This window comes from Caretta caretta, chromosome 27, assembly GCF_965140235.1.
Source record: "Caretta caretta isolate rCarCar2 chromosome 27, rCarCar1.hap1, whole genome shotgun sequence".
Lineage (NCBI taxonomy): Eukaryota > Metazoa > Chordata > Testudines > Cheloniidae > Caretta > Caretta caretta.
This window is the reverse complement of record NC_134232.1, coordinates 15,723,247-15,739,702: the sequence shown is the minus strand read 5'-3', so window position 1 is coordinate 15,739,702 and position 16,456 is coordinate 15,723,247. Positions and strand designations below refer to the sequence as shown.

At 47.9% G+C, this 16,456-nt stretch overlaps 2 protein-coding genes across 4 annotated transcripts; one reads left to right on the top strand and one right to left on the bottom strand.

The window, feature by feature from the left end:
• Positions 1-746: 746 nt before the first annotated feature.
• On the top strand, positions 747-6,872 carry BECN1 (beclin 1). Of its 2 annotated transcripts, none has more exons than XM_048830021.2 (11): positions 747-968; positions 1,558-1,625; positions 1,848-1,906; positions 2,627-2,717; positions 3,014-3,150; positions 3,336-3,530; positions 3,821-3,967; positions 4,500-4,649; positions 4,734-4,794; positions 5,390-5,532; positions 6,078-6,872. In XM_048830021.2, exons 1-11 carry the CDS (start codon positions 842-844, stop codon positions 6,244-6,246), a joined length of 1,347 nt encoding a protein of 448 aa, XP_048685978.1. In that variant the 5' UTR covers positions 747-841; the 3' UTR covers positions 6,247-6,872. The 2 variants fall into 2 exon arrangements, with proteins under 2 accessions (XP_048685978.1, XP_048685976.1); XM_048830019.2 differs by having other exon boundaries at positions 747-1,004.
• Positions 6,873-7,481: 609 nt separating this feature from the next.
• CNTD1 (cyclin N-terminal domain containing 1) lies at positions 7,482-14,549 on the bottom strand. 2 transcript variants are annotated; one of them, XM_048830045.2, is made up of 7 exons: positions 13,454-14,549; positions 12,076-12,151; positions 10,923-11,097; positions 9,834-9,996; positions 9,323-9,467; positions 8,284-8,380; positions 7,482-7,657 (listed from the first exon to the last, which is right to left on the bottom strand). In XM_048830045.2, exons 1-7 carry the CDS (start codon positions 13,623-13,625, stop codon positions 7,502-7,504), a joined length of 984 nt encoding a protein of 327 aa, XP_048686002.1. In that variant the 5' UTR covers positions 13,626-14,549; the 3' UTR covers positions 7,482-7,501. The 2 variants fall into 2 exon arrangements, with proteins under 2 accessions (XP_048686002.1, XP_048686001.1); XM_048830044.2 differs by having other exon boundaries at positions 7,632-8,380; positions 9,834-9,960.
• Positions 14,550-16,456: the final 1,907 nt, after the last annotated feature.

The window sequence follows — 16,456 nt, the reverse complement described above, 5'->3', positions numbered from 1 at the left end:
GCTGGAAGGGACCCCAGAAGGTCATCTAGTCCAACCCCCTGCTCGAAGCAGGACCAATTCCCAGTTAAATCATCCCAGCCAGGGCTTTGTCAAGCCTGACCTTAAAAACCTCTAAGGAAGGAGATGGTGCAAGCTCTGGTGAGCGGGCTCTGTGAAGAGCTGCTGAGAGCACCATCGGCCCCCCAGGAGCCGCACACCGGCCCTTCAGGGGCCCCCGAGCCCAGGGTGGTGCTCTGACAACACAGTCCAGCCCCACCCCGCTGCCCCCTCCCCGGCTGGCTCTCCCCCCGCCCACTGCCCCCCTCCCTTGCTGGCTCTCATCCTGCCCCACTGCCCCGTCCCCTGCTGGCTCTCCCCTGCTCCACTGCCCCCTCCCCTGCTGGCTCTCACCCTCCCCTGGCCACGCTGCCCCCTCCCCGGCTGGCTCTCATCCTGCCCCACTGCCCCCTCCCTTGCTGGCTCACCCACTGCCCCCTCCCCTGCTGGCTCTCCCCTGCCTCACTGCCCCCTCCCTTGCTGGCTCTCATCCTGCCCCACTGCCCCCTCCCCTGCTGGCTCTCACCCTCCCCTGGCCACACTGCCCCCTTCCCTGCTGGCTCCCCCCGCCATGCTGCTGGTTTCCCCAGCCTGCCCCACTGCCGTCACCCCGCGGCCCCCCTTAGTCCCCCTTCCCGCTAGGGGGCGCTGCAGGCCGCGAAATGGAGTCGGGGACACGACTTGCCGGCGGGCCGGTGGCGTCACGTCCTGCCTGCGCGGGGCGGCCCGGCGGTGACGCGGGCGGCGCGTGGGCCCCGGCGCGTGGGCCCGTTTCCGCGCTCGGAGGCGGGGGGAGCGCGCGGGCATGGAGGGCTCCAAGTCATCGGCGTGCACCATGCAGGTCAGCTTCGTGTGCCAGCGCTGCAGCCAGCCGCTCAAGCTGGACACGTCCTTCAAGATCCTCGACCGGGTCACCATCCAGGAGCTGACAGGTACCGGGGGCGCCGCCCGGGGCGGGAGGAGAGCGGGTGAGTAGAGAGCGCGGCGGGCCTGGTAAGCGCACGCGGCTCGGTGTTTTCCTAGAATCTCAGGGTGGGAAGGGACCTCAGGACTCATCTAGTCCAAGCCCCCATTTTTGCCCCAGATCCCTAAATGGCCCCCTCGAGGATTGAACTCACAACCCTGCATTTAGCAGGCCAACGCTCAAACCACTGAGCTATCCCTCCCCCTGAAATCTTTCAAGGGGGCACCCGGATTTGAACCAGGGACCTCTTGATCTGCAGTCAGATGCTCTACCCCTGTTTTCATAGCACGCCGCTGACCAGGCGGTTAGGAAGGTTCCTGTCGACCTGGCACGCCCTGGGGGTGGGTTGAGGAATGACTGGAGAGGGGCTGTCTGGGTGGCAGCCGGGCAGGGGTCAACACCCAGCTCTCCTTGGAAGAAGATGGCTGGGATGCCCACAGGTGGGACCTTGACTGTACAGCCCGTGTCGTTCAGAAACCTGCAGCTCTGTGAAATCGTTTCATTACTTATCGTGCACAATTTCTTCAGTCCTCTTGTCATTGTTGTTCTTTGTTCAGCTCCGTTACTTACCACAGCTCCAGCAAAACCAGGAGACCTTCATGAAGAAGAGACCAACGTAACAGAGGTAAAAGGCTCGGATTGAATATCTCTTCGTTCCTTTACCCAAGGTCCTGTGATAAAGCTAGTTTGTCTCTTGGAGGCTACAGGTTAGCCTGAGCGTCAATTAATTTGTCCAGTGAGGATGATAACCCTCCTTTTGCGAGAGAACCCAAAAGGAAGCTGATTCTACTCTTTTATGTCATGAGTGGCATTTGATTGACTGATGGTGTATTGCCTTAATTTTCAGGAAGCCTTCGCAGAAAACCGTCAGGATGGTGTATCCAGGAGATTCATTCCTCCAGCCAGGTATCGCTTGTGTTTGCAGTAAATTTTCTGAAACATTGTGGGGCTCTCTTGATTCTACATGGATCTATCTATATAAGAGCTGCCATTGTGGAAGACATTGTGGCTGCTGGCTTCATTTCAGAATAAATCTTACTCATTCTTTATTTATCACGCACTCCACTGTAGTATATGAAAGCCCAAAGAACTCCTATATAGGGAAGGATAAGTGTAACTTGCATGTTTTGGGTGTGGGTGGTTGACCACAGAAATCATGCATTAAGTACAGATTCTCCCTTGCCGTGGTGAACCTCACCTAGGCTTATGCTGAGATCCTCAGTTTCCTTGGGCACTTGGGGTATTTGCTGGATCCAGTAGGGTCCCAAAACCTTTTTTAATCCATTCCATTCAGGACCTTGCTATTCCCACCCCACCCCCTTTGTAGCAGCTCTTACTCCTGCATTTGTGTTGTTCTTGGGACATTATTTACCAGCTAAGGGGTGGCACAGAACTAATACCTGTGCACTGCCACCTAAGACTGTAAATCTCCCACTGACCTTTATGTAAATTCAGTGTACAGATGAAAATCAAAAGGGAAAGGACTGCACAAGACATCAGAATTAAAGGCATAGTGGAGGGGTCTCTGTGAGGAAGCTTTGGGACATAGTATTCCAGTGAGAGAAATTCAGTGATGTTTTGACATTCTTCATCAGTTCACAACAACAAAATCCCTTTCTCTTCAAGAATGATGTCAACAGAAAGTGCCAACAGTTTTACTCTGATTGGAGAGGCTTCTGATGGGGGCACCATGGAAAATCTAAGCAGAAGACTGAAGGCAAGTCTCATGCTGACAAACTAGATATTCTCTTGAATGTAGTGTAAGTTCTTTGGGGCAGTTTGCGAGTTGGAGTTGTAACTCATATTTCTGGCCTTCAAATATTTGTGTAGAATAAAGGTAAACAAGCTTAAAATCTGTTCAGTTTATCAAGCTTGGGCTGTGAAAAATGGCACCTTGCTGTTCTCTTAGGGGGCACATGTTTGTCCATTTAACACTTGGTTTTTCATTTAATATCGAGCAGAACCTGGAGCTGATTCTAAATTTTCTATACTAAGGGTGAACTCTTTCTCTAGGTTACTGGTGACCTTTTTGACATTATGTCAGGACAAACAGATGTGGACCATCCTCTGTGTGAGGAATGCACAGATACCCTTCTAGACCAGTTAGACACACAACTCAATATCACAGAGAATGAATGCCAGAACTACAAGTAAGTGATTTATTATTGAACAGTTGGAGCACTCCATCATCACTTCCAGTAGCCTTAGTCTGAAAAGCAGGGAAAGAATATAGATATAAAGAAGTTCCTGAACTAAGCATTTGGCAATTCTCCAAATCTCATCCTTTGAGAATTGCCTTAAGTATCCTTTTGTAACCACCTACTGTCTCCTGTAGACGATGTCTGGAGATCTTGGAACAAATGAATGAGGATGATAAGGAGAAGCTGCAGATGGAACTGAAAGAACTTGCTTTGGAAGAGGAGAGATTGATCCAGGAGCTGGAGGAAGTAGAGAAGAACCGCAAGATGGTAGCAGAAAACTTTGAGAAAGTCAGGACAGAAGCAGAGAGACTGGATCAGGAGGAAGCACAGTGAGTCTTAGCCAAAGTCCGTTTCATGCCAGTAGTGACAAATATGGACAAGTGGGTGTATCAGACTGGGTTGTGAGTAAACATGTACTGTACTTCTAATGACCCACAATTAGAATTGTGACTGGGTACAAGTGGCTTCCTCTATTACAAAGCTGTGGATCTGGTACCTTAATGAGAGTGACTTAGGTCTCTCTCCATAGAGAGGGTCTGTCTGGGGTAGTGGTGCATGTAGGAGTTGGTCTCTTGCTGTCCTGTGCTGTTGGTAGCTTTCTCATTGTTGCTGTTTGAAGGTATCAGAAGGAGTACAGTGAATTCAAGAGGCAGCAACTGGAGCTGGACGACGAACTGAAAAGTGTTGATAACCAGATGCGCTATGCCCAGATCCAGTTGGATAAACTGAAGAAAACCAATGTGTTCAATGCAACTTTCCATATCTGGTAACATAGGCTCTGAGCTAGAGGGGCAGAGCTGCTGAAGCACCAGCTTTCATGAATCTGCATTACAGCATCATTGTCAAGATAGCAACCTGGTTTTTGGCAACTTAGGTGCAACCCAGGGCTGAAATCTACTTCTTAGCTGAGAGCAGGCAATCAGATCTCCTCATGGTGACAGCTGAAAGGGCAGGAAAGGAAACATGCTCTACCCAGGCTGTGTGGGGAGATTTGCAAACATGAGAGCAGCTGGCAGGTGCTATCTATAGGCTATCAAACCTGGGACCAGGTGGAGCCCAGTGCTGAGCCATAACTGAACAGCTCTGCTTGAGCTTTTGCACTTGCCATGTTGAATCCTGAACTTTACAAAGATAATATAAGCTGCTCCATTGTCTTTGAGCTCCTTAAAGAGATTTGACGGCTTGCAGGGTTACGTTGCATTACAGCAGCAATGGGGATTAGGGCCTTGTTGTGCTAGGTACCATAGAGACAAACCCTGCCCCAAAGAGCTTTCTTACAGCTTTTCCTCTTAACACAGGCACAGTGGGCAGTTTGGCACAATTAATAACTTCAGACTTGGCCGCCTCCCCAGCGTCCCTGTAGAATGGAATGAGATCAATGCAGCTTGGGGGCAGACTGTGCTACTGCTTCATGCCCTTGCTAACAAGATGGGCCTGAAATTTCAAAGGTAAGAGCAATACTTTATACACCTCGTACTGGCTATTGTGCCATGGGAAAAGGCACTCACAGACTTACCTGCCTTTTCTTTCAGATACCGTCTCGTTCCCTATGGAAACCATTCATATTTAGAGTCCCTCACAGACAAATCGAAGGTAAGAAAATCCAAAAGTAATCTGCCTGGAAAGTTAAATTCCCTCTATTCCTGCTAATATGAGTGAGCAGAAAATTTAAATCCTGCCATTCACGATTAGCTCTTATTACAGGCTTAATACAAAAAGAAAAGGAGTACTTGTGGCACCTTAGAGACTAACCAATTTATTTGAGCACTCCTTTTCTTTTTGCAAATACAGACTAACACGGCTGTTACTGAGGCTTAATACAATTGCTGCTGTAACTGCCTTACCTCTAATAATCATAGAGCTGGAAGGGACCTCAAGGTCATCTAGTCCAGTCCCCTGCACTCAAGGCAGGACTATGTATTATGCTTCGTGCTCCCCTAGGGGATGGGCATGCAAAGAAGCGGAGGAGGTGCCCTGTTTTATTTAAAAGCCATTCTTCTGGCCAGTTGAGGTGTGTCAATGGGCTCGAGAGTCCTGTCCAGGTGGTGAATGGTGGCTGGGATAAGTGGAACACAGTGTGGCTTGGCTCTTGAAGGTAGAGGAATCCCTAGGGCCATCTCCTGCGCCTGTGGTGAGTGTTTCTAAACTGGAGTCTCTCGGCTGCCTAGAACTACCTTCTCTCTTTCAGGAGTTGCCCTTGTATTGTTCTGGGGGTTTAAGGTTCTTTTGGGACAATAAATTTGATCATGCGATGGTGGCATTCCTGGACTGCGTGCAGCAATTCAAAGAGGAGGTGGAGAAAGGCGAAACTCGCTTTTGTTTGCCTTACAGGTAAATGTCACTATCTGAAGTGCTTCTGTAACATAGTGCATGTTAGCCCATGCAGCTCTACCAGTGCCACTGCATCCTGACCCATAGCATTCTGTGCTATTCCAGGCCTGTCTTATTTTCAGCCAAATCATCTGATGGTTCTGTGCTTGAGGGGAGAGCAGCACAGAACCATTTCCTGGGCTCTGTCCCTTTTGACCTAAATGGGATTTAAAGCTAGTTCCTCAGCAATGAAAGGCCACTGCATAGTTTTTTTAGAAGCTGATTTTTACCTTTGTTAATATAGGGGATCAGACCATGTCTTAGACAAAATGTTCAGCACTTATGAAAGATTCATAATCCTGAGATTAAAGGGTCTGAAAATACAGTACTTGGACACTTCAAATGTCAAACCCAACTACTGGAAATAACTGCTTCATAATCAGTGGAATGAAGCTAACTTAAATGAAGTGACACAGAAGAGATTACACAGCGTTAGCCGTTTATCAGAGGTGACGATTTATGTTGAAATGTAAATGTGTTAATAAACCTCTTTTTATATGATACAGAATGGATGTGGAGAAAGGCAAGATCGAAGATACAGGTGGCAGTGGTGGCTCTTACTCTATTAAAACACAGTTTAACTCTGAAGAGCAATGGACAAAAGCACTCAAATTCATGTTAACTAACCTGAAATGGGGTCTTGCCTGGGTTTCATCCCAATTTTATAACAAATGACTGAGTGTGTGCATGGCTGTGTGTGTGAAGAACTTGTTCTGAGGGCTAGAGAGTATCTGCTTTTTTTTCTTGAGAATGTTATAAATTGTCACTTAATATTAACCAGTACAACATGTTTACAATACCAAAAATCCACAAGACACTTTAAAATTTCATTTGATAAGTAGTGCATAGAAAAACAATATGTAAAACTGTACTGTTGAGCAGAACAGAATATAATTCAGCTCTTTATGAAATAGCTAGTTCGCAAGTGTCTGAGAGTTTTATAGACAAGTCAGAAACTTGCTGTACAGCACCAGTAGGATCCGATGTAACTCATTACAATTTAACAGAGAATGCAGTAAGAAAAATGAAATATTAGTGACACAGTGAGAACTGTGTTGGGGGCAAAGCCTATGGAAGCTCTGCCTGATCACCCTAAATGGTGACTAATGCTTGAAACTTAGTTATCTTCTCTTTAAATCAGAACTGATGAGCACTTGGTGCCATTGAACTTTATGGGGGTTTGATATTGTTTAAAACATTGCCAGCTATTTAACTATTTGTAACGAATATTTCCTGCAGCCTGTTACTGCACAAAGGTGCACTGAATAACACTGTAATAAAATACTTGTATTCTGGACAAATGGAGTGCTTCCATTCCCCATAGACTGTAACTATAGCATGGCATCCTGTGTACTGGGATGTAGATCCTGAATAGCTTTCCATCCAAGTGAGAGTTAAATCAAGCTTTCAAAACAGGTGCTGCTTGATTTGACTTGCAGTTCCCTCCCCTGTCAACACTGGCAGACTACCTACCTGACTTTCTTTTTGGGCTGTGGGGGTAACTAGATCTGGGAGGCGGAAGGAACAATCTTGATATTGTAAACTGTTCAAGACAGTCACTGCTTCTGCACAACAGCAACTGTGTGAAGAAAGCCTTGCCCAGCTTGTAGCACTTGTACACAGTAGAACAGTTTGTAGACTTATCGCTGCCATTCCTATAACCATTTTCCCGAAAGCAAAACACTTCACAATCGCAGCATTTTACTCCCCATGTCACTACTTCAGATTGAGTACAGGGGATAGTTTGCAAAGGCCACTTTTAACAATTTTAAATGCCATATTTGACAGCTGCTACATAGCAACTAAACAAAAGTTCATCCTACATGAGTTACAAGTCAAAACCACCTGCATCTATTACAAAAAGTTAGTGGGTGGAACGTGGCTTTGAGGACACTGATACGTAGCAAAGGTTGCAATAGAAAAGTCAAGTTTATTTTGTAGGAGGTACAACATAGTTCTCTGAAGATCTAGTTCCTTTGTTCTTCCTTGGATTAGTGGTGCCAACACTGTGCTTCAGTATTGCATATGAAAACTCTAAAATGCTTTGTGTGGTAATGCCAGTGATGCAATTTAAATGTTCCACAACCTTAAAAAAAAAATTCCTCCTTATTTTGGGCAACAGAGCAGTAGTTCTAGATCTTAAATCTTTGAGTATATGTAAAGGAAAGCAAAAACTTAATTATAATCTACCCTAGGGCTCTAATACTGTGCTATCTAGCTGCTATGGGAATACAAATAAAAAAAACACTAGCCCTCTGCAATTGCCAATTGAGGATCCTGGTAGTGGAAGCTTTCTCCCTTAAAGGGGAAGAATTTATTTTTTTAAAGCAACTAACATCTTTTAAATAGGTCCTCTCTTTTATATTATAAAACACAGGCTGGCTGTTTGGGGGGAGATTGGTGCCTTATGGGATTACTTCTCTCCCCCCACCCCTTCTGTCAATGGAAGCCTTTGGATACAGCACGTTCTAGGACTCAGAGTAAGAAAGCTGCAGGCTTCTCAGAATAGGTTTGAAAAGTAACGAGACACTCATGTTAAATTCCCAACCTCCCCTTGCCCTGCAGTATTAATATATTAAAGGACTCCACCTTTATTATACTCCCAGTGCAACACACCTGTCTCCCTGTACTGTGTAAACAGTAAAAGATGTAAAACGTTTTTAGTTCATGTAAGCCTAAGAACTGCACTGTGTATTTCTTGTCTAGCAGTACCTGATTCCAATATTCAGGATTTAGTATGAAAGCGCTTGTGCTGATGACTCCAACTGCCAAGAGCATGAAATCTTCCTTTACTGACAAAAATTTTGCTCTGTATAATTAAAACAGTAGTAATAGCTGCTTTAAACTGAAACTGTTCTGTATTTCAACAGCTGAGTGTTGTAGCATTGATATTGTGTATTTGGAGGTAAACAATTTTAGTGGCATTTTAATCTACAAAACACAGATACAAATTAACACTTTTAAAAGCCACTTCAGGCTGATACTAATATCTTCAACTGAAAGTCCACTCTCCCACTACTTAACTTATTTGTTTGGCTGCATTTTCTTAAAGATAAGAGAGATCCTCCCAGTCTGCCTATTCTATAGCAATGTTGCTGAAGCATTTTGACTTTTATAAGCATGTGGAAAAACTGAGACCACAAACTGTAAAAGGCTAGAAAAACTGGTATTAGTTTTGAGGAGTATGCTAATAACTCTTATTGTAGTTGGCACTTCTGTAGTACTTTGTCTTCAAAGCTCTTTTGAAAACACTTATTGATCAATGCCAGCCTAAGAGGCAGGTAAATATCACTGTTCTGCAGATGGAGAAAGATACAGTGCACCCAGGATGACAAACAGTCGCTGTCAGAGCTGGAATCAAAACTTGGCAAATTAAGTTAGTCATACTTAGAACCGATTATTCCGAAATACCACTTACTACGGAAAGGAAGTCATGTATGGACACACTGTATACTTCTTGACATTTAATAGGATTAGCAACTTAAATCCAGAAACCTCAGTCCCAGATTCTTAGTTCACAAAGAATAGTCTGTTGAGTTGTATTGCAAATAACGGTGACTCATATTTTCTCAGTACACTAAGCACTTTCTCTAATCTGTATCTGCTGCGTCATAATGTGTCAAACTATGAAACTGCAGCAGATAGATGGTAAATGCACAAGAATATGTGACCCTCACATGCTTTTTCCCTCCCCTCTGAGCATAAAATCAATATTACTTCAAATGTGTCCTAGGGCATAGGTGGTACTTACATCTGGAGTTCACTTGGTGTTGAATTCTCAATAGATATTTTTAGTAGAGTATCATAGATGATGTTCCGCATGAGATAAGTTAAATCCAATAGGTGCATGCACATCTTATGCAACTGTTTCATAGGAAGTAAGCAGCCATTATGTCCTAAAGTGGAGATTACACATGGTCAGCTATATATTTTATGATCCATAAAACTAGATTATGAAAAATATTAGCCATTATGACCAAGGCAATGGTAGAAGGCTCTGTGCAGATTTCTATCATTTGACAGGTAAAATGAGGCCCAGGACTCACCCTAGGAAACACCCCAGAGTAGGGAGAACACTTTGAAGCTTTGGGCTTTCCATTAATAATAACCACACTGGCGAGTTTCTCTCTGTCACTTCATGCTTGATTTTACCAGATTGTTTACAAACGATTAAATCTGAGATTATTTGTTTCAGAGTCTAGTGGTAACTGCATTTAGTCTTTTTTAATTTCTACACAGTTCCCTTTTATTAATACTCTTACCTAACACCTCCAGAAGCAACTCAACATAGGCAAAAGGAGTTGGCACATTGATCTGGAAGCGTAGAGCCTTCAAAATGGCAAGTTCTGACTCCACCAAGTTCTGTTTTGTGTATGAATAGTCTAAGGACTGCAGAAATTTCAGAACTGTGTTATTGTTAATTATCTGGAAAAAACAGTGATGGGTTATTTTTAAAACTAAAACTGCTGCTGTAAGACGTGTTCTCTCAAGCTCTCAGAAGTTAACCTGCATGATGGTATGCTGTTAATAGTTTCTTTCTGAGTTGAGAACTAATAGAATTTGTGTTTAACTTGCCTTCTAAGCTAAAAATGGAAAATGCAAGCTGAAACTATTACCCTTTGCCAGGTAGTAGCACATCTTGGGGTTTTGCAGGGCTGTGCCCCATTGGAGCAGAAATCAGGGATGCTGAGTTTAGGTATTTTATCAGTTTAACTTTTTTTATTTACACAATATACACATGTCCTGGAACAGAAGTGGTCACACATGGCAGACAGGCAAAGCCCTCCCCCTGCAATCTCAGCCCTAACACCATTGCCCACTTCCCAGGAAGTATATTTGTCCCAAGGGCCGACTCTAATTAGAGAGATTAAGGCAGAGAGAAAACTCTTGCTTGCAATATTTTCCTCAAAAAGAAAATACATCACAATACTAACAACACAGCATTTCTTCAGACTGAATAGGGCATCACACACACTAAAAAAATGAACTTGTAAAGCTACGTAACGGCATCATCTGGCGACTCCCTCCATTAACAATGCTGGGTTTTGATATCGTGGTGTACTTAAGAACCAAATCGTACAGGTCATGGTTACTCTAAATAATAAAATTGTGTTAACTTCTTTCATTGTGAAGGTGCAGTGTACAATTTCCAGAGGCATAACAGTTACTGTGCCCCAGTGCAAGAGGATCTAGATTTCCCATGCCAAAATTATCCTGGATTACATAGTCACTGCTGTCCTTTGAAACAGTAACTCCTTTGGTTCGGAGTTTAGATAAGATCAAAATCTAAGTAAGTAAGAGTATACTGTACTGCTAAAAATCTAGTGTAAGAAAGTGGTTAATTTGCTCACATTGTAGTGAAAAGAAAGTTTGCTTGCAAGCTGAATGCAAGACACAAGCCGCAGCACAAATGTGTCACACATCTGTGCTTTCAAAGTGCCCCAGATGTTGCCCTCTCCTTGTTCATTGTTTATCCTTGACTCTGCAGTAGAGTTATAGCTCTCTTCTACATGCTTAATCATAAACCTGCAAGACAAAAAAGCTAACTATGTTAGGAACCATTAGGAAAAGGATAGATAAGAAGACAGTAAATATAATGGTACTATATAAATCCATGGTACACCCACACCTTGAATATTACATGCAGTTCTGGTCACCTCATCTCAAAGAAGCTATATTAGAATTGGAAAAGGAACAGAAAAGGGCAACAAAAATAATTAGTGGTATGAAACATCTTCCATACAAAGTGAGATTAAAATGACCAGGTCTGTTCAGCTTAGAAAAGAGAAGAATACAGATACAACAGAGGTCTATAAAAATCATGAATGTTGTGGAGAAAGTGAATAGGGAAGTGCTGTTTACCCCTTCACATAACACAAGAACTGGGGTCACCTGATTAAATTAATAGGCAGCAGGTTTAAAACAAACAAAAGGAAGTACTTCGTCACACAATGCACAGTCAACCTGTGGAATTTGTTGCCAGGGGATACTGTGAAGGCCAAAAGTATAACTGGGTTCAAAAAAGGATTTGTAAGTTCATAGAGGATAGGTTCATCATTTGCCAAGATGGTCAGGGACACAACCCCATGCTCTGGGTGTCCCTAAACCTCCAAGTGACAGAAGCTGGAACTGGACGACAGGGAAGGATCATTCAACATTTCCCTGTTCTGTTCATTCCCTCTGAACCATCTGGCACTGGCCACTGTCAGAGACAGGGTATTGGGCTAGACAGACTATTGGGGTTGCCCAGCAGGACCATTCTTATGTAAAGATCAGCTCTCAGAAAAGTTGTGTTTTGCTAACAAAAGGAAAAATACCTTCTACATGCATTCAGTATACTTTACTCTCAATATACATACCAATTATACTTGTAATTAAATGACAGGAAAGGCAAAGCTGCAGATATAAAGATACTCCATATCTTCTGCCCGAGCAGTGCAGAGTACATACAGTATAACTACTACACGTATAAGAATTGCATGTTGTCTTTGCTTGGGAAGTTACCTTTCAAATATTTCAACTGCTTGATATCGTGCGGATTGGTCCAGAAACCATTTTTCACACAAAAGAAATACAAATTCTGCAAAAAAGTGCAATTAACAGTCATCACTGGAACTGACGGATAAGATGGACACACTTTATCAAAAAGTAAAAGTAACTAAGCAAGATAAGGAATCAGACATGATAACTGAGTCAGCCTTTGTAGAGAGGCCACTAATGGGAGTTTATACAGAGGATGTTACTAGTAAAGCAAAAAGAAAAGGAGTACTTGTGGCACCTAAGCTAATAAAGCAGCATCCTCTAGCTAAAACCAGGAATTAACTAGACCTCATTTGACTTGTTACCATTCATTACAGGCAACAGAGACTGCCATCATAGCAAGACCAAACCACTGCTGGCCCACACAACAGTCACCATACTCAGGTCCCCTTTAATGTCACTGCCTGAATGGACAGAGCATTTTTGGATGGGAGTGTACAAGAACAAATACCATACAAATGTTTTTATTTGGGGTAAAAGGTGCAGCCAAGAATATATCACCAGGAACTCTCTCATTTTCATACTTTCTGATTTAATCCCACATTTGCTTTTATGCTTTTTAAACATTTGTTTCTAACTTTGCTCACAAGATGTTAGCTCAAATTCATGTTTTTAATTGACATGTTGATTACCTTAGAAACCCCACTCTAAAGAGTTCTCACACTTGTAGCAGCTGCTACAACCCCTCATGTCTGTATATTTACTAATAGTTTTGTAAATTCATTAATTTCCCTGTAGATTACATTATTGCTGATCATAAAGAAATTTTCCTACTGTGGTGTATAACTACATAAGTATATAGCAAATACCAGCCTACAGCCAGCTTAGTTTTCATATAAAAACATTAGTAATCCTTGTATTCTGGGAGCCTTAAAGTTTAAGAATGAACCACATGCACACAGAAAACACCTTGGTGCACCTGCAGTCTGGCAGCAGAGGCTCAGCAGCATAATTAATTTGTATTTTACTTTTATCTCTAGTTTTGAACCTTCTGCTCCTTCTTTATAGGATGCTGTAAAGGTAGTTTCATAATCTGTAAAATACCTTATGTAATTTGGCCCTTCACACCAAATGAGTCTGAAACTCCTGTTCCAGTGTAAAACAAGGTGAGAATCAGTCCTATGTACTGATTTCCATAATCTCAGACACACACCCTAAACCTTTAGAGCAGAGTAAATTTAACACAGATCTGTACTGTGCTCTGTAGAATATTACAAAATATTCATTGAAGGATAAGGATTTGTAAGCACACGGTGTGTACAAATGCACAAACCAGGCATTCATGGCATGTGGACACAGACACACAAACATACACAGGCTGACAAAGATCTGCGTCTCTCACCCACTATCTGGGTCTCTTTGAAGCATCCTGCCTGATCCGACAGCTCATTCAGATATTGTTCATTTTCTGTAGCTAAACAGATTAAAGTATCTTCAATGATCTCAGGAGCAACAACTCCAAAGACTGGCTCCGGGGTGCGAAACCTAGACACTGCCTGTGCCTCGGAGCTCATCTCAGCACTTCTGGCCAGTTCTCAAACAATAAAATAATAACAGCGTTATTTTGATAGCACTGCAGCCGTGCCCACTACGGTAATTATTAGCAAGGGCACCAGGCAGTGCCTGGAATAAGGCGGCGGTATAATCAGGAACTTTGCTACGGAGAAACTGCACCTCCTCAGTCTGGATGTGTGCCCTGCGTGTGACCGGAATCGTGCCGGAGTTAGTGACAGTCCACACGTGTCCACACGTGTCCACGTGCGCCCTTGGGTCAGTGCGGCGGGGGCCGTCACAGCGGCGGGCCGGAGAACGGGATTTCAACCAGCCTGGTGCTTCCTTGGCAGAACGGCCAGTGACGCCCCGACCCCGGGGCTCTGGGGCACCCGTGACCGCCGTCCACCCCTCGTGCCGCTTGGGGCGTCGCGGACGGCAAAAGGAACGAGCTGCGGCCCCAGGGACGCCAAGGGCACGCGGGTGCAAGGCGGAGGCAGGGTGGCCTGTCCCCCCGGAGGAGGCTGGAGCCGGAGAGGGCCCGGCCTGGCAGCCAGCTGGCGGCTCCGTGCCGGCTCCCCCAGGCCGCAGCCTGGCAGCCGGGGCCTCTCCCAAGAGCCTCCGCGACCCCCAGGGCGGGTTCAAGGCCGCGGCGAGGTGGGGAACCTGCGGCCTAGGCCTGGGCCTGGGCAGGGCTGGGGGGCGTGGGAAGGGAGGTGTCGGGGGGGCCCAGGCCGATGGTGGGAGCTGGAGGCCGCGGCAGCCTCGCCTGCTCGGGGACATTTTTTCCCTCCCTCCTCATCGCCTCGCCTCGCTGCCTCGCCTGCCGCCTCTCAGCCAATCACACGACGCCGTTGCCCGTTGCGTCGGGTCACGTGGCGGTCGCTCGAGGCGCCCCCGTGAGTCACTTCTTCCCGCCTAAAAACTCGCCAGGAGCCCCTGAAGCCACTGACCCCGCCCCCAATCACAAGAGACGCCGCCGTGGCGCTCGCTGTCACGTGGGCCGCGTAACCAATCGGGCGGGCGCACTTGGGCCCCTGGTGGTGATTGGCCACAGGTCCGGACCTCGGCCGCTCTCGCGCCCTCATCGAACGTGGCGGCACGCGCCTCACGCCGACGGCCGCGCGCGCGCCCGCAGCGGATGTGACGCGCCGCTCAGTCAGGCGGGCGAGCGGGGGGCGCGGCTCGGCGGGGAAGATGGCGGCGCCGCGGGAGCCGGGCGGGGGCGCGCAGCGGACGGAGCCGGAGCCGGAGCCGGAGCCGCGGCGCGTCGTGCAGCGCGCGGAAGGGGCGCTGCGCCAGCGGGCCCTGCAGCGGCGGCTCCGGGGCCGCAACCTGCTGACGGGGCTGGGCATCGGCGCGGTGGTGCTGGGCATCTGTATCCGGCCGGGCGGGGGGCGCGGCCCCCCCGAGCAGCGTGTGCCCCCCCGGGGGAGGGTGGGAGCAGCGTGTGTCGTCCCCCTCCGCAGGGGGAGAGGGGGTTGGGAGGACCCCCGGGGAGGGGGGATGGGTGGGGGCAGCGTGTGTCCCCCCCCGGGGAGGGGGGATGGGTGGGGGCAGCGTGTGTCCCCCCCCCGGGGAGGGGGGATGGGTGGGGGCAGCGTGTGTCGTCCCCCTCCGGAGGGGGAGAGGGGGTTGGGAGGACCCCCGGGGAGGGGGGATGGGTGGGGGCAGCGTGTGTCCCCCCCCGGGGAGGGGGGATGGGTGGGGGCAGCGTGTGTCCCCCCCCCGGGGAGGGGGGATGGGTGGGGGCAGCGTGTGTCGTCCCACCCGGGGGAGGGTGGGAGCAGCGTGTGTCGTCCCCCTCCGGAGGGGGTTGGGAGGACCCCCGGGGAGGGGGAATGGGTGGGGGTAGCGTGTGTCCCCCCCCGGGGGAGGGTGGGAGCAGCGTGTGTCCCCCCCCGGGGGAGGGTGGGAGCAGCGTGTGTCGTCCCCCCCGGGGGAGGGTGGGGGCAGCGTGTGTCGTCCCCCCCGGGGGAGGGTGGGGGCAGCGTGTGTCCCCCCCAGAGAGGGAGGGGGGCGGAGGGGAACCCCTGGAGGAGGGGGGGAACTCCAGGGGGGGAGCAGCCCCATGGAGCAGGGAAGGGCCGGGGGGGCTTTCTGGCGGTGTCTCTTTGATTCCCCCCCCCCCCCCCATGTTTTCCTGAGCGGCCCCTCCCCAGATGGTTACACCTTCTACAAGATCTCCCAGGAGCGATTCCTGGACGAGCTGGAGCGGGAGGTCGAGGCTGCCCGGGCCCAGGCTGCCAAGACCCCGGTGAACTGAGACCCTGAGCCGGCCGGGGCTGCTCCCCACTTGGGATGGACCCAGCTGGAACTGACGCATGTGCCAGGGACCCGCCGCAGCCCAACCCCTCCTGGGTTGCATCTGCCTTTGACGTGCCTGGCGCTCCCTTTGGTGGGGGGCGGTCCTTGCAGTGTGTGGGGGAGAGGGGTTCCCTCCCCTGTGCAGACCAGGCTCCTGCCACCGCCAGTTAAACCTTCAGCCTGCAGTTGCAGATTGTGGTGCAGCAGCACCAGGTTTCTTCCCTGACGTGCTCCTCTGCTAGTCACCCCCTGCAGCAGGTGGGCCAAGGCCTCAATAAACCTGTCTAAATGATTCACCAGAGTGGGTTTGTGAAATGCTAGCCCTGGGCCTCCCCAAGTGGGGCCTGCTGGGGGGCACTTGGGATGGGAGTTGGTGCCCCATCCCTATAATATCTTCTTGTTGGTGGAAATACACAGGTGGGAGCTTAAATGGGGTCTCTGAGGCCTGGCCTAGCAGCCCCTGGTGCACTTTGTAGCTATTTAAGAGCAAATGGGGAAAGGTGGTAAAATAGGAAGTGTCTAGGACCACGTTTGTTGGCTGCAACGG

Excerpts from the sequence above, each read along its gene's own strand:
- BECN1 (XM_048830019.2), top strand. The coding sequence starts at position 842 with ATGGAGGGCTCCAAGTCATCGGCGTGCACCATGCAGGTCAGCTTCGTG. Across the intron at positions 1,626-1,847 it reads AAGAGACCAACGTAACAGAG|GAAGCCTTCGCAGAAAACCG; the intron begins GTAAAAGGCTCG and ends CTTAATTTTCAG. Across the intron at positions 5,533-6,077 it reads CGCTTTTGTTTGCCTTACAG|AATGGATGTGGAGAAAGGCA; the intron begins GTAAATGTCACT and ends TATATGATACAG.
- CNTD1 (XM_048830045.2), bottom strand. The coding sequence starts at position 13,625 with ATGAGCTCCGAGGCACAGGCAGTGTCTAGGTTTCGCACCCCGGAGCCA. Across the intron at positions 11,098-12,075 it reads GCAGTTGAAATATTTGAAAG|GTTTATGATTAAGCATGTAG; the intron begins GTAACTTCCCAA and ends TTTGTCTTGCAG. Across the intron at positions 9,997-10,922 it reads AACTTTCTTTTCACTACAAT|ATAATTAACAATAACACAGT; the intron begins GTGAGCAAATTA and ends TGTTTTTTCCAG.